The 21,945-nt window shown below is 37.0% G+C and overlaps 1 protein-coding gene across 2 annotated transcripts in view; it reads left to right on the forward strand.

Annotated features, from left to right (window-relative positions):
- The window catches only part of Malrd1 (MAM and LDL receptor class A domain containing 1), a 584,432-nt gene that overhangs the window by 87,353 nt on the left and 475,134 nt on the right, over positions 1–21,945 (forward strand). For both annotated transcript variants that reach the window (XM_037205982.1, XM_037205981.1), the window contains 3 exons: positions 1,882–1,979; positions 11,655–11,828; positions 19,180–19,300. In XM_037205982.1, the coding sequence (XP_037061877.1) occupies positions 1,882–1,979; positions 11,655–11,828; positions 19,180–19,300 (393 nt within the window). The remainder of the gene's footprint in view (positions 1–1,881; positions 1,980–11,654; positions 11,829–19,179; positions 19,301–21,945) is intronic.

Below are 21,945 nucleotides of genomic sequence, written 5' to 3' on the forward strand. Positions count from 1 at the left end.
ACTTTATTTATTCACTTATCAACTGAAGAGATTTTAACTGTACATGTCTCAGTCCTGAGTGATACACATTTTCACTTCTCCTGTATTCTGTGTCCAATGCTTGTAATATAGTTCATGTTCGTTGGTTAGGAACTCTATTTTGAGTCCTTTGTCACGTGTGGGAAATAAGTGTTCAGCCACCCCTATTTATGTGCTTATTCTCATGGAGTTTCCTCCATCAGTGCCTAGGTCAGTACATAGGAATTGTTTTAAAAATGTAAACCCTGAAATCAATGTCTTTAGCAATTATGTTTTCTCTATAGATCTACTATTATTCTGTCTGTAAATAATGACAATTTTATATTCTTCCTTCCCAGTTTTAAACTTTTGTTAGCACATGTTAGTGGATGTAAGTGTGTGTGTGTGTGTGTGTGTGTGTGTGTGTATGTGTGTGTGTGTGTGTGTTTGTGTAGAGATTTTTATTGTCCTGTTTCTTTATCAAGCATGGGATAAGGCCTCTGGGAATTGCTGAATAGAAGTAGTGGTAGCTGCTGGGCTTGTGTGATTCTTATCTCAAGGAAAACATCAAAAAATCAACCTTGAGTACCATGTTTGTACTGTAACATTCCTTTTGACTCATAGTATACTCATTATTTTTTTTTTATAAAAAAACCCCATGAACATGAGTTTAAATTTGTCAAATAACTTCTTCAGCTTTTTTTGTGACAGCCATGTGATCATCAGATTATCCTTCTTCTTTATTGTAGAGACTGATTTTTAAAACCTACAGCAGCTCTAGCCATGCCTGAAGCAAACTTGTTTGGTTTGCTTTTGTTTTGCTCACTCTTTACATATGTATTCACATATATATGTTTGCTTAGGATTTTTGCCTATATTCATGAACAGACTGGTCCTTCTGTTCTTAGGACAAATTAGACATGCACAGTCTAATTTCCAGGCTATTGCCTGAAACAGGTACATGGTTTGCAAAAGTAAAATGAGGAGAATGCTTGCATAAACATGTGAAGGAATCTATGAAATAGTACATTTTGATTATGACAACCCCCCCCTTTTTTTTCATATAGTCAGTGTTGACCTGAATCCAGGAAAATTACTGTTTGGATGAGGTGTTTTCCCAGTCAAATCAGTTGGCTTTCTAAGTTGCCTAGAGACCGTTTGTGTTATATTCTGCCTGTCACTTTGTGCTTATCAAAGGGCAGGATCAGACACCGACATTGTTTGGCATAGCTTTCCTTGTGTGTGTTCAGTATTCAAGGAAGCTCTCCCTGATGCAGCTCAGAGTGTATGATCTTCCAAGCTGCTAAAAGATGCCATCCCCTGCGCATTTGCTGTGAGTACATCCACGTCAGTTAAAATCTAAAAGCAGTTATTTTGTTAATGTTCAGATTAGATCTTTAATTAAGCTCCCATCCCCTCCAGCACAGACAACAATGTCAAACATGTAAGCCTCAAGAGGAACCACAGTCACTGCACGCACTCATCTCCTTCAGTACATTTGGAAGAGACTTAAAAATAAAACTCCCAAGAGAATTTCCTAAGGGCATGTTGAATATCTAATTGTAAACTTAGAAGCTTCATTTAATTTTATTTCAAACTCTATGATAGGATTTAAAGCAATAAAAATGTTTGTTTGGGTAATTTGGATTCAGAGTTTATCTTTTATCAATTAAATTTTATTTTAGATATTTAACGTCATACATATGAAATTCTCTGTTTTTTTTTTTTTTTTTTTTTTACAGAGCCTAATGGTAAACAGAGGAAAATGGGATTTTCTTTACCTGAGTTATAGTTGAGTAAGGCCAAGGGGACAAAGACCTATGTGTACACCACAACCGACAACTTACTATGTGACTTTGCATTTGTTTCTGTTTCCTTTTCCAGGATCGTTTATTTATTTTGGGCCACAGCAGTCTACTGGGGTGGCCAGGCTTGGAAGTCCTATCCTTACCAAATCACTTACCACCTCTACTCCGTGCCAGGTAACCAGCTCTTCTGAGCCTCCGTTCTGTGGTTACAGCTACTGAGCTCAGAGTAAATTGATAGCAAATGCTTGTGTGTTTTCTTTTTCATGATGCTTTAAGAGGTTTACAGGAGCTGCTTCAGCATGAAATGCTGCATCCTTCTGAAAGGCTTTGCCAGGCATCGCCTCCATTATTCTCTTATAGGGACTGCTATAGTCTTCAGTGCTTTACATTCTTTTCACACGGGCCTTTCAATAATCTAAAGTAGATATATTTTGCCTAGTTTACTACCTGCTTTGCTCACGAGTGCAAAGTGAGTAGAATAAAATCAGTTAAGCAAGTGCCTGTTGAGAGAAAGCTAAAATTGTGAGAAAGGCTGAATATATGCAGAAAAAATTACATTTGTTGAAATTTTATTTTCAGTGAGTCAGTGAGTTTGTTAACGCTGCCAAACACAGACCACCAGCAGTAAAAATTTCATTCCATTTCAGTACAACAGAGAAGAAAGCAGATCTCAGCAGGGGTTTAAGTCTCTGGTTTGCCACTTGCAATTGTGGTACATGTTGTTTGACCACAACTTTGGAGATAGCGTCTCCACTGAGATGACAAGCATTAAGTATACTTCCTTCACATGACCATAAGGGTGAAATTTAGTTAAATAACGTCCTATATTTGGCACTTAGTAGGTGTGATGGTTAAGCTTCGTAGTCAGCTTGATAGGATTAAGAACCGGCATGGAAATGCAGTTCTGGATTCGTCTATGATAGTGCTTCCAGAAAGGCTTAACAGAGATGGGAAGACCTACTTCAAATGGGGAAGGCCCCATCCCATAAGCTTGGCTTCCGAAAGAACGCAAAAGTGAAAGCAAGCCGAGCAGCATCTTTCTCTGTTTCCTCACTACACAAGCGATATACTCAGACACTACACACTCCTCCAAAATGACAGTACCATGGAATATTCTTTAAGGAAAGCTGCCCACAAGGAGTGGATCTGGCCCTAAAGAGAGGCTGTGTACATTGTGTGATATTCCTGTGATGATGGATAATACTGAAACCATGAAACAAAATAAACCCTTTCTAAACTTAAGTTGCATTTATCATGTACTTGGGCATGGCAAGGAGAAAGATAACCACCACAGTAGGTATTTACTCAGCAGTCCTGTGGCTTTCTCTAACACCTAACTCTTACATCCAGAAGGGTCTGCTCACCTTGTATATTTTGCCATCCTTTGCAGAGGTTGAGCATGCAAGTCTCAAGATTTCAGTTCATTTTTAAGCCTGTACAGATCAGAAAGTAATGATTAGGTCAATGCTGAAGCATGCAGTAAATTCAGGCCTCTAAATACAGGAGTGTAGCCATTTACTCAAACTCCTTGATGATGAATTGCTTATCATCCAGAGGTATAAATCTAATTATGTTTCAGTTTACGATAGGTCTGAGTGTAGTGTCTGGAGCTCTTAATACCTTGTCAGTTTCCTTTTGTTTTGTTTTTTAACTTTGCCCCCCCCCCATATCTTTGTGGGAATGAAAATGAAAGTCACTGCTTATCTCCCCTCCATTTCGACCTCACCCAAATGCCCTCAGCATGTTTCTACCTTTCCTTTATTTTAATTAAACCCCATGTGATAGAATGTTATAGATTTTTTTAGAAACCTCAGGAGCAATTCTACACACTTTAAAATGTACTTTACAAGCTAGCCTGGCTTTAATTCAAGGGCATACACTAAGTTATACACACAAAAGTCATTAAGGGAATGGGATGTATTCACTTTGCCTCATTCCATGTATTTGGAAACAAGTATTAAGAATGCATGACATTCTTAGGACTCACTGAGTGTCACTGAAAAACCCAGGTGTGTGTGTGTGTGTGTGTGTGTGTGTGTGTGTGTGTGTGTGTTTTCTTTTTGAAGATGTCCTGTATTTTTCATCACTATATGCTCGTTGAAGACCATTAATTATTGTTAGTCATTGGGATGTCAGGTTTTCATCAATTCCTGTTGAGGAAACTTTTCCGTGTTTTGGTAAAATGTGTAGCTTTGCTGTGGGTGTTTTGCAGATAGATCTCAGTGCAAACATCATTCCTGGTGTTTAATGTTGACCTCAGAACTAAGGCTTTATTCTCCAGTGGCTTCCGATACTGAGTTAATGGTTCCCCATTTTAAGTGGAAAATTAAAGTGCTTCAAAGACCCACTGCAGACTTGTAGAAGTATTTGGCTTTCGTTTTTGTATCCATCTGCTTCAACTTTCTCCATCTTTGTGTTCGAGAGGAGTTTGGGCTACTTGATAGCACATTCTAGCTTGGAAAGTAGTAGTAGACTGCATGGGAGGCCATTTGTGGCCAGAGATACAAATATTTAATGCTCTCACTCAAAGGATTTTTCTCAGTATATAAAATTTTCTTATTTATAAGCGCAGAGTAATATATGATACTTTTATAAAAGTTACAGAGTAAGCAACCAAACCAAATTCCTGTCTTCTTAGGTAATTGGAGAATCTGGCTGATTCTCTGATTCAGAACATATTGATAACAGTTCTGTTTATGGAACAAATGTTCTTCATTATAAAATAATGCAGGAAAGCAATAAAATCACCCAAGTTGGGCACTTTGATATGATTAAAGCCTCCATCTTATGAAATTATGTGATTATTTTCTCCCTACACTGTCATATCAGGCTGATACCATTAAGGCTAGTTTTTGAAAAGACTTTGAAGAAACATGAGCTTTCTTCTGAGTCACCTTTTTCTAATAGCACATTTTAGGGTCATTTTGTATGAATTACCTTGTTCTTTATATATAGTCAACACATGGCTCCAACATGCGCATTGTTCCTGCAGCTTGTCATTGTTCACAATGTGAGCTTTAATTTTGAAGCTTCAAAAGTCACTTCAGCCACTGGTGGAAACTTGGCCCATTTCCTCCAAATAGGAGATAGGACAAACAGAACACATGCAGACCAGAAGCCATCATTTCTCATTGATGTTGAAGTGTAGTTACTGGTTATAATTAGCTGGGAAATATGAAATATGAAGGAGATTAATGTGAGCATTAATATTTTCTGAGTTCACATTTATTGCTGCACAAAACCCACAGTGTTTTACTTTTAGGATTTTGCCATTAAATACAGAAAGCTCCATAATATGAACCTTGAGCTTTCAGTGTTTTTAATTACTTCTACAACTGTTATGCAATTATTTTAATGTGGCTTTGTTTGAACATAATTCACCATGTTCTTTTTCAAAAAACACAGAGGAGAAAACCAGGACAAAGGTGAATATGAGGGAGGGTTATCTTATATGAGGGAGGGTTATCTTTTACATGAAAGTTTTGAAGGAGCAGACTCTCTATATTTGAACCTAAGTTTCTCAGCCAATGCAAGGGGAGACATATGTGCATTAGAATCAAAGATGTCAAGAGGGGAAAAAACAAAACCAAAACCAAAACCTTCAAAGTGGCTCTTCTCCCCTCAGAACTCATGGCTAAAATGATGCAAGCGTTCTCCCTGTGGTTTAGTACGTAGATGATCACTACGTGAGAATCACAGTTCTTGAGGCTGCAATTTAATAGCAGTAAACTGAACGCATGTTTGCCCTGATGATATGTGAGGTTGGTCAGGGACATTGTATTAGCTACTTTTCTTAGTACTGTGACAAAGAGCTGACCAAGCAACTTAAAGGAGCAAGGGACTTAATTATTTATTTTAACTCATGGTTTATAAGAGTTCAGCACCATGGTTACCTGGATTTATGCTCTTCAGCTAGGAATAATGGCAGAAGTATGGCTGAGTTGCTGAACTGACTCTCACCTTGTGGTGGACAGGAAGCAGAGAGGTAAAGAACCCACCACCAGTGATGCAACTTCTCTGGCTAGGCTCCACCTCCTAGAGTTTGCTCCTACATACCACAAATTGGTACTAGCTGAGAATCAAATTTCCCAAACATAAAGGGAGAATATTCTCTATACCCAAACTATAACTGATATAGTGATTCAATGTACATGAAAGTGAGTATGATATAGTAATAGTTACAAAATTCACCCTCACTGACAATTTTGAAATTTCCCCAAAAGTAAGGTGATGAACACATATCAAGGAACAGTTCATGAATAAGTGATTCTGGGGTGTGTCAGTAATGGTGCTCTCACATGTTTCCCCACAGTTGCAATGCTTAGATATTTTCTGATGGGTTCTGGGTGAGGCCAGTCTGTGGAGAAAAGGTTGAGCAAGTACATGTTCATATCACTTAAAGATTTCAGTGACTAAAAGATGTTCTGCTCTACTGGTGATGCTAAACTTCCACTTAAGCCTGTTCAGAGAATGAATACTAGGAATAAATACAATTACACTAAGACTCATACAAGTACCATGGGATAGGGAGGGGTGTGCACATGTGTAAGTATGGAGTAATCCTCTCCAGAGTACTTATTCCTATTTACATTGTTGAGACCTACAAATGTCTTCACTTTTTTTCCCTGTTTTTGCATGTTAATTGTTATCCTTGTCATTATAGATATTCTTATTCTAAATGCTAAAATATGTAGCAAGTGTGGCAAAAACAGAAATAAATAATATATATTATATATATTAATAATAAATTATATATCAGACATATATATATATATATATATATATATATATATATATATATAGTCTGATGCAAAACAAGAAAAGCAGAGGTAGCTGAGGGCAGGGGATACACCTGAGAAAGGACAAGATGACCATGCTGAGGAGTTCTGAGATAGGGAGGTATGTTGGTTACTTTTCTGTTGGTATGATAACATGACACACCAAGGCAACTTACAGAAGAAAGACTTTATTTGGGCTTCCGGTTCTGGAGGAATAAGAGCCCATCATGGAGGAGAGGCAGGGCAGCAAGCAAAGCTCATGGAAGCTGCATCAGGAAGCTCCCATCTTTAACCACAAGCGTGAAGCAGAGAGCAAACAGGAAGTGGTGTGAGGCTTTCAACTCTCAAACCCTTCCCCTCTCCCAACACACTTCTTCCTACAAGGCCACACTCCTACACCTCCGCAAACAGCACCACTAACTGGCCACCAAATGTTCAAATGCCGGAGCTCATGGGGATATTTTCTTTTTATTAAGAGATTTTTCTATTCCTTTTACACATCAACCATGGATTCCCCTGTCCTCCCTCCTCCCACCCCCCAGCTTTCCCCCACCAACCCACCTCCCATTCCTACCTCCTCCAAGGCAAGGTCTCCCCTGGGGAGTCAGCTCAGCCTGGTACATTCAGTTGAGGCAGGCCCAGTCCCCTCCTCCCTGCACCAAGGCTGAGCAAAGTGTCCCAGCATAGGCCCTAGGTTCCAAAAAGCCAGCTCATGCACTAAGGACAGGTCCCAATCTCACTGTCTCGGGGCCCCCTAAACAGTTCAAGCTAAACAACTGTCTCACTTATCCAGAGATCCTAGTCCAGTTCCATGGGTGCTCCTCGGCTATTGGATTACAGTTCAGAGACAGACATTGGGATAAAGGCTGTAAGAGGTAGAAGGAAAGAAATCGATAATTTGAGCCAAGTTTTTGAATGAAGATAGATCAAAACTCAATGAAAAAGAAAACATAGATATGGAGGAAATGGCTTTCAATTCTAAGGAACATGCTAGTGTGTTGTTTATTGACTTAAGTAGCAGAGTCACTAGATCTAGCTTACTGGCTTACTGATGATGTCAGTCACCTGAGAAGGAGCCTTCCACTTGTACTAAATTGCATATGTGTGTGTGTGCTTGTATATGTTTGTTTGTCTATAAACTTTTATGCATTAAGAAAACTATGTATGAGTAGTTTGCCTGCGTGACTATCGTAACACATGCCTGCCTGATTCCCATGGAGGCCAAAAGAAGGCATCAGGTCCCCTGGAACTGGAATCACAGGTGTTTGTAGGCTGCCATGTGTGTGCTGGTAATCAAACCCAGGTTCTCTGGAATAGCAAACAGTGTTCTTACTACTAAGCCATCTTTCCATCCCCCTCCCCCTGTTTGGAAACATTGTCTCATGTAGACCAGCCTGACTTTGACCTCACTCTATAGTTGAGGATAACCCTGAACTCTTGATCTTCCTGCGTTCTGAGTGCTAGGATATTAGGTATTTTCTATAGTACCTAGCTTTTCAAATCCATGTTAAAATAAATACCACAATGTAATTAGAGAATAAAATAAGCTGAATTTAAGTTTCTACTCTAATTTTCAGTTAAGTAATTGTTCCATAGGAACAATTTTTTAAAGGCTCTCTGTGTAGTGTGAGCTGGCCTCAAAATTGCTTTTTCTATATCTCAGTATTCCAAGTGCTTTGAATACAAGTATCCACCAATCATCTGCTCTTTGGGAGTTTTATTATCAAATGGAGGTTTCTTGATAACAATAACTCAGTCTTGAATGGTTATATTCAATAAAAATTATACCTTAGTGAAAACCAAATGTAAAAAATTCAGGTATATATATTAATATTGTATTTTACTGTATATAATGGTATAATTTTAAGCATTCTGAAGCTCTGTTTAAAGCAATATGCTACAATGATGGGCAATTTCCTGTGGTGGGCTCAGTACTGTGATCAGTAGGTCTTTGTGGCTCTTGAGCACTTAGGAAACTGAATGTCACTGAGACAATGAAGTTTTCTCTTGCTGTGTTTTAATTTATGTTTAAACATCTACACCATTTTATGCCTTTGTTATTACACTAGAGTTCCTAATCTTCCTCCACTCCCACTGAATATTCTAGATTCCTAAGGGCATCCAAGACATTATGCATTATCTGATATAAATTCTTTCCTTCCCTCCCTCTTTCCTTATTCCCTCCTCCTTCTTCTTGCCTCCCCTTTCTATCTAAATGTTTATAGAAACTAAACCCCTATGCAGTCCATGTATTCCTTTTTTTTCCCCTTCAGTGTATTAGTGGAATACCTACTACACACAAATTGCTGTAATGGGTCTGCAAGGAATTTAAAAGATGCCTCATGAATTTGAGTTTAAAGCGTAATGATTTAACACTGAGTGTATACCAGACCCTTGATGAGTATCTACTTGAAATCCCAGTTGTATTAAGTTCGTTCAATGACTTCTCCCTTAACTTTGGAAGGTTGGTTGGTTTGTACTAAGCTGAAAGATTTATGTCTCTACAATGCAAATTCTCTTAAATATAACTTGTAAGCTCCTCTGCTGTTGAATATGGATCTCCTTGGCACTTATGTTTAGTAACTATTAAAATGACTTCACACTAGTGAAGAGCTGAGTGACAGTTTGACAGCTCAAAATACTGATGGGGTGTGAGCGTCCCCTGCACAGCCAGGTTTAAAGCTCTCTTTTGCATATTCACAAGCTGGGAACATGGTGAGACTTACTGCAGGGATCAAAAATTTAATTGCTGTTGAGGAACAAGGCCTCACTTTTCATGACATTTAATGAAATGCTTCCCTTTGGCTTTACATGTCTAATTTACCTGTCAAGATCTGAATGTAGGTAAGCAAGGTAACAAACTCTAAGATGAAATGGACAATCAGAAAGGATGTTTTGATCAGGTCATGGCAATCATATCTACACAGGAAAATAATGACAAATTGAGACACAGAGTGGCTAGTATTTTTAACTGAAGAACAAAAGAAAAAAAAAAACACATCTTTTTCTTACCAGCTAAAAAAACTCCCTCTCTGAATGTTTCATTTTTCTTACAATGTCTCTACAGCTCTGGTGCTCTCTATATGATAATGGGTAGGATGAAAAATCACTGTGTATCTGAACCTCATTTTGTGGAAGTTTTGAAAAAATATTATGCAGAATGAATCATCCCCAGACTGAAAGGATTAATCTTTTCCTTACACAGTACCAGGTCCTGAGAAAGTGCCTGCTTAGTGTTGGGGAACAAATTAGAGCTCCTGATGCTAAGAGCAAACTGAGAACTCTCTTTATTCTATTCAGTGTACAGTTAAGCCGCCATCCCCTTAGACGCCGTCATCCCTAATGATGACGAAGGGGTAAAATGATTAAAATTTTCCAACCTCCTAAAGAATATTTTATGTGCCTTAAGTTATTGATGAATAATATCCCATCAGCATTCAAGTTCATCAGTAAAATCATAATGGAAAAATTAATGAACTTATTTGTTATAATTTTTGCTGTATTGAAAATAAACCCTAATTTTCAGAGAATGCTTTTACTGGTTTGGGGTTTGAATAGAAATAGCATATATAATTATTCCCAATGTTGTAATGTTGAGTCATGATTTGCACAACCCAGACTTACAAGAATCCATAGGGTAGGAACCAAGGAAACTTCTCTGGGAGTAGAATTGGAGGACCCATGGTAATGCTGGCAACGACTTATCCTCAAACTTATTTTTATCTGATTTATTGATGCAATTTTGACAAATGTTAAAAATAACAACTTACACAGATGCCGAATCTTTTTCAAAGGGGAGAAATAAAGACAGGTTCAGTGGAAGTAATTAGCATTTTGTGGAATTTCACATTTTAAGGACAGAGCAAAACAAAGTCATGTTTATTATTAAAATATTCTGTGATATTTTAATTTTATTTTTATAAGAAATTATTTTGTGTACTTAGGGGGGTATGTATGTCAATGTATGAAGATCAGAGGACAACTTACATGAGTTGGTCATGGGTAATGAACATGGTATTGGCAGCAGCAAGAGCCTCTGCCCTCTAAGTCATCCTGCTGGCCTGCTATTTTCTTTTTTCCCTTTATTGAAAATATTTTTTTCTTATATGATATATCCTGATTATGATATATCCTCTCTCTACTCTTCACAGTTCCTCCCTATTCCTCTCCCCTCCTATCCAGATCCACCCTCTTTTCTTTCTCTCATAAAAAATCTAAGGGATTATAACATAACATAACATAACATAACATAACATAACATAACATAACATAACATATAACATAACATAACATAACATAACATAACATAATACGATAAAGCAAAAACTAACACATTGAAATAGGACAAAACAGAGGGAAAAAGGCACAACAAACAGATATGCAGTCAGAGACCCACTCATCCACACACTCTAGAATCCTATAAAAACATTAAACTGGGAAACCATAATATATTCCCAAAGGACATATAGGGTAAAATGAGAGATAAATCCATAAATAAAATATGGCAAAGTAAAAATAAAGAATAAGACTAAAATTAAAACAAAAAGCAGCCCTGATACAACATTATGAGACAAGGAACCTCCAAAGAGGTTCAGTTTGTTTTCTCTTGGCCATCTACTGCTGAGCATGTGGCTTACCCTGAAGAGTAGTTTCCCTAGTGAGACTCCCTTAGGGAAAACTAAACTTTCTTTTACAGTTGGCTATCAGTTGGAGATAGCTTCTGGGTTAGGGCTGGAGGCATGTGTCCATTTCTTTTAGCTCTCAGACCCCATCTGGTGCAGAACTGTGCAGGCCCTGGGAAGGCTGCTTCAGTCTCTATGAGTTCATATGTACTTTGATCATGTTGATTTAGAAGGCCATGTTTTCTCTATCTCCTGTGGTTCTTTTTTTCCCCCTCACCCAGGTTCCTTTGAGCCCCAACGGGAAGGATTTGACAGCGACATCCCATTTAAGACTGAGTGTGAGGGCAATCTAGTTGCATCTATCATCCAGTTGATGGCCTGCTATTTTAAATGACTGACAGACTACACTAGATAGGTAAATATATATAATTCTGAACTTTTCTCTGCAGGTTCTGTTTTGGTATCATCTATCTGAGCATTCCCGTCTCTCTGTTTTCACAAGAACATCATTAGATGGCAGTTTGCTAAAGCAGAGTGAAGTGACCGGGTTCCCTGAATCTCAGTGGAGCCAAGCAAAAGTCAATCTTCATGCAAAAGCTGGAGAGTCTACTTTTCCTTTCCAGGTAAGCATATAAGCAATTAGTGCGGCTCATCAGAAGGTGTATGTTTCATACTAATCATTTCAGACAACAAGATAACATAGCCAATGAATATTTGCAGTATTAATAAGATATTAATGTTCAGAGACAAGTAGACAGCTACCTTGGCCTAAATGCTCAGAATTATATATGGAAGTGTAGCAACTATCAGAAATAAAAGTTACGTCAGATGGCTGAGAGAAGAGAAATTTGGAAAGAATTTCAGGGATGCAAGGTGGGGAAGACTGTCATGAAACAGTGCCACTTAGTTATGACACAGTAGTTGCCACTGTGGACACATAGTAGCACACACCATGGACACATGGATACCTGCACAAGGCTGGGACCACCAGCATCCATCATGCATAGAAGGGGTGCCCATGATGGAACAATTTTTCTTGGGGAGCTAATGAATTAGGTTGCTGGAAAGGAAGAGATTTCATTTCCTCTAAATGAGGTACCCAGGTGATAAGATGGGGTTCATAGGGAAAGGAAGAGGGATAACACAGGGCGAGGAGGATGAATATAATCACAGTTCATTCAATATGTGTATGAAAATGTCAAAAATGAAGAAAAAGAATGTTTTCCTAAGTGAGTACGGCATATCTGGGGTAGACAAAAGTGATTTGGATTGTGCCTACATTTTCATCCTACTGCACAAGGACATTTGTTAACCTTTAATATAGTTGTCTTGCTCAATAATAAAAGCAGGTGACTATAGCTCACTCACTAGGTGGATACAGCTTTTCCCACCATCCCAGACTGTGACTTTCTTCTAGACGATGCAATTATAGAAACTAGATCAAATTATGTGGTGTTGAAAATACATTATCCCAGAGTCAGGGGCCATGAAATTCCTTTCATTCACCTCAGTGATTGCAAATATTGTCCTATATCTTTTTGTTTCCTAATCTGAGAGAATATAGTGGTCATAAACAAAGGACTTTGAGGGAGGCTGAGTACTAAAGAGATCATGGTGAAAATGGTGGCTGTGTTTGTGGGTTCTGGAACTTTGATTTCAAGCCCAGATATATGATTATAAGGAAGTTGCTTAAGCCTTCCATGCTTCTGTTTCTCCTATTGGTATGGTACAGGAGATTGACTGTTGGGACTGGAGTTGATAAATAACACACATTCATCCAATGTTTGCTTCAGAATCAGTTGAGATACATGCAGACATCAAACAGAAAGCAAAATATTTTGGAGCAGACGCTATTAGAATCTAAAGTAATATGTTTAGTACAGGACATGCACTCAGACTGCGTAGTACCCAGATAGCAACTGACTGCTGTAGAAATACTGGGCTCTCACTGTAGGAAAAGCCTTTTGTCCTTGGTAATAAATAGTAACAGTATGCGTGTATCTTAGTTTCGTTCCCTGTTGCTGTGATAAAATACTCTGACAAAAGCAATTTAAGGGAGAAATAAATTATTTTGATTCACTGCTCCAGATTACACTCAACTGGCAGGGAAGCCACAATAGCAGGAGTCTGAAGGAGCTGGTCACATGGCTTCTGCAATCAAAAAGGAGAGAGAGATAAATGCAAGCTACTGATTAGATTGCTTTCTCCATTTTACACTGCTCAGAATCCCTGCCCAGGTAATGGTTTTATCCACTTGGACATAGGTATTCCAAGATTAATCAATTTAATCAAGATAATCCCCACACAGGCATGCCCAGGAGACTTTCTCCCAAGTTATTCTCGATCCTGTCAAGTTGAAGGTTAACACTGGCCACGTGTCTCCTGGAAACCAGCAGCCTCCCCTGAAATAGGAAGCTGGAATGGAAAAGGGGGATAAGTTGAGCCTGCTCAGTGCCCTCTTCTACCATCCCCCATTAGTTAACCATTGTTCCCTTCATCAGAAAGAGTGGCAGCAGGCGGCAGGATTGTTACTACATGTCACTTCCTTCCAGTAAACATAGAAATATGTAACAAACATTAACTTTATGACTATTCACTTTATAGAAGCATTATATGGTATATGTAAAATATACCTGTAAATATACATGTAAAATACAGAGAATCTAGCATGAAGTAACTAACACACAAGGAAGCTATTATTGCTCCTGTGGTGGTTATTATTTCCATATTGTTCAGGAATAGTGGATATAAAATCAGTGGTAAGATTCCTTCGTATTTTGAAAGGAGGAGTCCTTTTGATCAAAATTTTGGATTCAATAATTAGATACTTCCCTCGTTAGAGAAATCTCCTGATTCAATGGCAACATTAGTGGATAAAACAGTGCTGATGGCCTCTGCTGGGAGAAGTGTTTGACACAAAGCCCCCCATCAATTCATCTCAGTGTTAGTCTCCATTGCCTAGAATGGGACAAGAAAATGGAGTTAATTTATTCTTCGTCTCTAGTGTTTGTATTCTACATTCGACTGCTTCAATATATTCATTTTTATTTAGACAGAAGCTCATCGAAATAATCTATCAAAGTTTGTTATTGACTGACATTGAGAAGAAAAGAGAATAACTGTTGAGAGGTCTAGCTATCTGAGAAATATTATGAACTGAAATGCCTGCCCTCCACTGCTCCTGGAGAATTTCAACAAAGTGGAGACTTTATTCTCTCTGATATTACTTGTTTGGGGTTTGAGTTTTGGATTTGCTTTTCTATGCAAATTGAGACTACCGGTCCCTATCTGAGACCATACCAACTAGGTTGTAGATTGGTTGGCCATTTTGTGTTGTTTTGTGACGAGGTGACCTCAGATGGTGATAGTTTCAAACATGACTCTGACTACTGATCCCATGTTCTCTGTCCCACACCTGTGAGACTTGGCACCATGTTTTGGCTTTTCTTTCTAACAATCCTTGATATTGGTCTTTTGCTGAGCCTTATCCATGTTTAATTCACCCAAGAACAGGCTATAATTATCCTCTGCCTTTCTTTAATCCTTTTATATACTCACTGTAGCACACATTTGTTTTGGAAAATACAGACAAGTGAAAAGAATCAAAGGGAGGAATCCCTTAATCTTTACCACCAAATTTTATCATTATAAGTCTATAATCTGAAGTCAGAAACTTCTGAAATTAACCTGGAAAGCAGTATCCTTTGGAATATTGAGAGTTAAAAAAAACATACCTGACATGAATCAATGTGAGGTCTTCAGACAATTTATTTAACTCTGGATTTGTTTTTACTATGTTGTGCACATTTCCTATAGTACAAACAGTAAGAAATGTTACTCAGGTTACACTAACCACTCTTAATCCAAAACTATTCAGATCCTGAACCCATCTGTCCCTCATAGACTTTGGATACAAATTGTGGACTTACAATAACTTTGATATATAGTTCACTTCAGATTTGTATATTTGTACATATGCATATAATATATAAAATATGTATACTTATATGCTATAAACAATTTACTACAATAGGATATACATTTATAAGGTGTTTATAGCAAGTAATAAATAGAGAAATAAATATACATGTAGTCATACCTTGAAAAAATATCAACAGGTTGCTCATATATTAACATTAATTATTCAAAAAGATACAATCTTGGTCTGGTTTGTACCTTTTGTCACCTATACCAGAAAATGCTGATATTATATTGGTTTCATTCTGATTTCTCTAACTATGTATTTTAAATCCTGAAATTATATATGAAGCTTCTAGCTACATACAAGCTCATGTATCAACAACAAATAAAGATGATATTGTACCCACAGATATTCTATCTGGTACTCAAATCTGAAGATATTTAAAGTGAGTAGTTTTGAAACACTCTAAGGTTTGGACACTTAAGTTTAGTGGGCTGCATCATTTAAGGTGGCCTTGGTCTTAGCTCCATATGGTTAAGCTCTGAACTTATTTGTTTAGGGTAATCCAATCCAGTCTAAACATGGGAAAGAAGAAAGGCCCTGGATTATGAGACCTATGTATTTCATTTGAAGCATGAAATTTGGATGCAGTGTGGTGCTTTGATGTGAATCGGAGACCATAATAGGGAACAAATTGCTTTGAGTTTCCTAGGAAATAATCACCCTTACTTGCTAGGACTTTCATTCTCCTGCTGGGAAAGGATTAGACTTCTTGTTGATTCTATAAGAAAATTAATTTAACAGCCTTTCAGAAATCTCTCCATCACCTAGGTAGAAGAATTGGAAGAATTTTAGTCAAATAGTTCAATATATTCTTTCCAATCTGTTTAAACTTGGTCTGTTCCTGTTCAGCTGTTATGCTGAGCTTTTCACAAAAAATATTTTTGCAGTTTGCAGTTTCATTCTTTTGTAACTTTACTTCCAAATTCTAATATCTAAAGGTTTTTTTTGGTCTGAGTACTGTCCCATGATTTCTTATTGAGCTAATGTACATGCTACTATTTAAACATAGTTGTGTCATATTTTAGGTTTTATCTGAAAATGATGTTCATATTTTCTACAATGATTGATTTGATGTTCGTTCTCTATCAGTTATTATTATTAATCAATAACAATTTTATAGACTTATTTGAAGAGTCAGGGAAGGGTAAGATTTGTAACACAGAAGTAAATATCATCTGCATAAAGTTGCTATGTGCTCAGTCTTCTCTGGGACCTCAGGAAATCTTGAGTTAATCAGTAGTTTTGGTGTGAATCATATGCTAAGGAACAGAGATCTCTTTATTTCACTAAATGATGTAATACTGTATAATTACAACTAACAATATCTTAAGCTAGACATTCTTCACAGTGACTCTGTGATATTTAGCCAGTTACTTTTCTAAACTTTTTTTAACTTTAAAATGAGTACAAAAGCTATGCCATGTTCACAAGATTAAAGTTGTGGACTGTATATTGCAAGTTCTACAGAAGAAATGGCTGTTCCTCTTATTATTGATACAGTCAATATTTTCAAAAGCTACCACGTTCTAGTTTCTTTCTAATTCTAACAGATTCTATTTTCTGTTTGTTCAATAATTAATTTTCTTTAGGTTGTTTTATATAACAAGGTAAGAAGATGTTATTTTTTTTTCTGAGAAAGTTCCTAGTTTTGCTGATGTATTAAGTAATCACTTTAATGTTAACAACATTATGAGCTATAATTTCTGAAAGCAAGAAATTTTGTGGTTTTCAAAATAATTTTAATTGGATTAAACAAAACTAACAAGGTCTTAAAAGTAATTTTCAAAGGGAAATGCAGCTCTATTTAATTAGAAAATCGAGTTTTCATGTTACTGGAGGATCTTATCAAAGGAATATTTTAGCTTCCCTTTTCCATTGTTGAAACATTTCTTCTAAATAAACTGTTCCACATTTGTTAATCCTTGATCCTCTAGTTCCAAAAGGCAACAGCTTTTAGTCACAACACAAAAGACCTGTTTGATAAAAACAGTGATTAAAAATAATGGTTTGGTGAGATGGCACATCTCAGTGGATCAGTGGAAAAGTCACACCCTGGCAAGTCTGGGGACTTGAGTTTAATTCCCACAGATTGGAAGTTGAAAATTGACTCATACACATTATTCTTTCACTTCCACAGATATGTCATGACAAACTTATACCTGCACACACAGGCACACAGACATGTGCACTCACATGTACATAAACACTAAATGCCATTTTTTTAATAAAAATAGAAATAGACATGAGCTGATAATTATTTACAGTTATGTATTGTAAGATTGACGAACCATTTTTTTAAAAGTGGGTGATTTTTAATTAATAATATCATTGTAATCTTTCAATATGTGGTCATGAATTTAATTGCATAAAAGTAAAACCAGTGGAGTTGGAAATGACTGAATATCAGTTATCTTTGTCTTTTGAGTTATGTTTAAAAGTACAATTTAATAGTATTAGTGAATCACCTGGTATTTCTGTTTAGCCAAAATGAAATATGCAAATCTTCATGGTCTATATCATTTTTCTACTTCATCTTTAGTCAGGATCCATCAGTTACATATATAGAGTAAAAACACATTTCTCTTCAAGAACAGAGTGGTATCTCCAACATTCTTCCTTTTCTCTTTGATAAATGTCTCCTTTCTGGATCTGAGGAATTACACATATTATTTTAATTGACATTATCATTGCATACTATCAATATATATGCATATTATCAATGATATATAGCAATGAGATATAAAAGGGGATTTTTAGAGCTTAAAGTTACCACAAATAAATTGTAACCTAATGATTAGGTTTAATGAGAATGGACAGATAAGCAGAAATATGATTGAACAAAAAATATTATCTAAAGGTACTATATTAAAAGGAGCTTCACCAAGGCACTTTCTTCAGATTTCCTTCGGCTCCTCCATGTAGGAATTTCCTTTGATTATGGGTCAGGTCACCTTCTACATTGCAATCATGTGACCTAATTTTAGGAGAGGTAACTCAGAGATTTCTATACAGCTAGCTATTTGTACAAAAACAACACAAAAACACAGTCAGAATGATGTCTTAAATGCCAGATGTGGAGAAGCATGTTCTAAGCCTCAACGTAAGTAAGCCATTAGCTTCTTGATATTAGATGCTAAGATGCAGCTATAACTACCAAGTCTGTCTAAAGATTGTGTCATTTGGTCCCCTCCTCAGGGCTCTAGAACTAATCTACCTCTGTCTCTCTCTCCTCCATTCTCTTCTGCCCTCCCCCGCCACGTTTCCTTATCTTGCTCCCTTCCTCTCCCCTTCATCCTTTCTCCAGCCATCTTCTCCCTATCCTTACTTTCCCACCTTCTCTGTTTTCCTCCCTCAATCTTTTCTTCCCTTTTGCAATAGAAGAATCATGTAAGAGTGTGAGTGATTAACAGGAGAGAAAACAAAATTATGTCAAGTCACCATTCAGAGTTTTGGAATAAAATTAGATAAATGCCTTCTATTGCTTTAGTAAATGAATACAACTAATGGCTATACATGGTTAATGATTGTAATCTTTATCACACAAAAGTATGTTTCTAAATTTATACATAATATATATGCATATTAAAATATTCAGATGTGGAAATGAATCACTCCAGACAAACCATTACAATGAATTCATATCTCAATTAAATTGAGTTGTAAACCACACAGTTGATTACCCCAAAGAGCTCATTTTAAATGCATATGACGCTTAATGGCTCCAATGGGAAGCATGCCCTTCACTAGTGATGAATGCTGCAACTTTTAACTGAAACAAGGTTACCTAACATATCAAGGTTATATAAGAGGCTGTCAAAGCAGTTATGACTACATAACTTTATAATTTGAATGCTCAGGTCACAACAGTTTTCTAAAATTAGATTGAAAAATGGAACAGGTGTAAATGAGTTTCTTTATTGAAGTGAAATGATCTTGAAATTTTATTTCTATGGTATGTTTTTAATAACTTTATCTTTCTGCAATAACAGTTAATTTTGGAAGCTACTGTTTTGTCATCAAATGCCACTGTTGCTGTAGACAACATCAGTATATCCCGGGAATGTGAAATTTCCTATAAGTCACTTCGAAGTATCAGCTTACAAAACAAAGGTAAGATTTATTTTCTTGTGATTATTGAAATTTTAAACATTCAAGCAATTTGACTTTATTTATTAAAATGTATTATAGTCACTAGTATTTAATACAGGGTGTGGATATGCTGGATTTACAGAACAATTTTTTTTTTTCATTTTTCAAGACAGGGTTTCTCTGTGTAACAGTTCTGGCTGTCCTGGATCTCAATCTGTAGACCAAGCTGGCCTCAAACTCACTGAGATCCATCTGCCTCAGCCTCCCAAGTGCTGAGACTAAAAGCATGCACCACCACCGCCCAGTCTAGAACAATTTTTTTTTTGTTGTTGTTTTAAAGCTATCTTTCCCTTTCATACGTTTCCCCACTTTATTATTCTCCCTCACCCCCTGCTTTCTATTCTCCACTAGCCCCTTCTCAATGAGTCACTCCTCCTCCATTCATACCTTCTTTTTGTGTGTGTGTGACCCAGTGAGTATAGAGCTACTTGTTTAAGTGTGGTCACAGGCCATAGAACACCCAGACTAGAACTGAGTTGAAAGCTCCTTCCACACTGGCTAAACTACATAGACCCATAAAATGCTATGCAGGCTCCTTGTGGGGGGAATTCATCAGTAGTATTACTCAGCTCTGAGCCCTGCATGGCAGAATTTGTGTGTGTGGTTTCCTGGCTACTTAGGAAGCTGAGATAAGACAACTACTGGAAATCATTGACTTCAGGACCAGCTTGGGCAGACACACACATACACATACACACACACACACACACACACACACACACACACACACACACACACACAGACAGTAGAATATACATTTCTCTGTTGAGATCTTGACTAGAGAGCTAATTTTTAAAGTTAATATTTTTACTTGAAATCAAATTTATAGATTTTACTTTCAAAATTTGATAGATACATATACTGGATAAAAATCAGATTTGGTGGGTTAGCTTTTTTATCTTCTTAATATTTAAATTTTTAATTAACACTTAATAAATGCACATATTTATGGGTGAGAGTATGATATTTCAATACATGGATACAATGTATACTGAACAAATCAGGACAACTAATACATCTATCTCCTCATTATTGGAGCTCTTGAATTCTTATAATAGGTTATTTTCAACTATAATCACTCCACTGTTCTGTAGAAACATTGTAACTTGCTGCTTTTATCTAAGTATATCTTAGTTGTCATTATCTAACCAGTCTCTATATTCCTTTGGTCAGCCTTCTCAGCCTATAGCAATCTGTACCATGTACTTTAATTGGCTTATTTTAAATATCCACATATTGGAGAAAATATACCGTATTTGATTGTCTGTCTTATTCACTTAGCTTAATCATAACCATGTCTATCCATTTGATACAAATAATGGCTAACCATTTTTTTTTAATCTATGATTTAAAATTCTTTTCTTCCTTTATCGAAAATAGACTTTTTTTTTTTCCCTCATGTAATATATCCTGATTACAGTTTCCCTTCCCCCCTGCTCCTATCAGTTCTCCCCCTCTCTTCCCATCTGGATCTATTTTTTTCTCTTTCCCATTAGAAAATAGACAGAACTCTAAAGGATAATAATAAGATAACAATAACTAACGTGTCAGAATTGGACAAACCAAAGAGAAGGAAAAGAGCCCAAGAGAAGGCACAAGAATTAGAGACTCACTTGTTCACACATTTAGGAATTCCATAAAAATGTTAAACTAGAAGCCATAATATATATGCAGAGCACCTGGTTGCAGACCTGTGCAGGTCCTGTGCAGGCTGCCTCAGCCTCCATGAGTTCTTACAAGCTTTGATCTTGTTGTTAGGAGGGCTTTGTTTTCTTGGCATCTCCTATCCCTTCTGGCTTTTACAGTCCTCCTGCCTCCTCTTCTGCAGAGTTCTCTGAGTCCTAGGAAAAGAATTTGATGGAGACATCCCACTTAGGGCTGAGTCTTCCAATGTCTCTTATTTGCTGTGTAATATCTATCTGTGTATTTGTAAGGATATTTGTTACATCCCTGTATTTGTTCTCATCTGCTGCAGGAGAGGGCCTTTCTGATGACGGATGAGCAAGGCATTGATTTATGGGTATGGCAGAATGTCATTAAGAGTCATTTTATTGCTACACTCTTTTAGCAGGACAGTAAAATTTGTTTTCCCCCTAGGTCCCTGGGCTAGCTGGTCTCAGGTTCCGGGTCACCCAAGCAGTGTCACATACGGATTCCATCTTGTTGAGTGGTCTTTAAGCCAAATTGGTTGGTTGCTCCCAGAAGCTTTATGTCACCATTGCCCTAGCATATCTTATAATCTGGACAGCTTTGTAGATCAAAGGCTTTGTGGCTGCATTGGTGTTTATGGTTCTATTTTGGTAGCATACAGAATACCTTCCAGTACCAAAGATGCTAGAACACAGTGGTGAAGGCTCTATGTAGGCACCAAGTTGATTTCTCCATGTTCATTGAGTTGTGTAGATTTTGTCTTCAGTAATGAGGCCTTGCTATCACTTGTGAAAATCCACCTATAGTATTTACACTCACCTGTATTGTTTAGGAATTCCCATGGGGCCAACAACTCTATTATATGCAACCCAATCCTTGTACTGGAAGCTTTATTTTGGTGAGAAGAGATATCCACTTGGGAGTTCTATCTTCCCTTTATTTTGTGATTCCATTTA

The sequence above is a fragment of the Peromyscus leucopus genome, chromosome 5 (genome assembly GCF_004664715.2).
Source record: "Peromyscus leucopus breed LL Stock chromosome 5, UCI_PerLeu_2.1, whole genome shotgun sequence".
In the NCBI taxonomy this organism is placed as follows: domain Eukaryota; kingdom Metazoa; phylum Chordata; class Mammalia; order Rodentia; family Cricetidae; genus Peromyscus; species Peromyscus leucopus.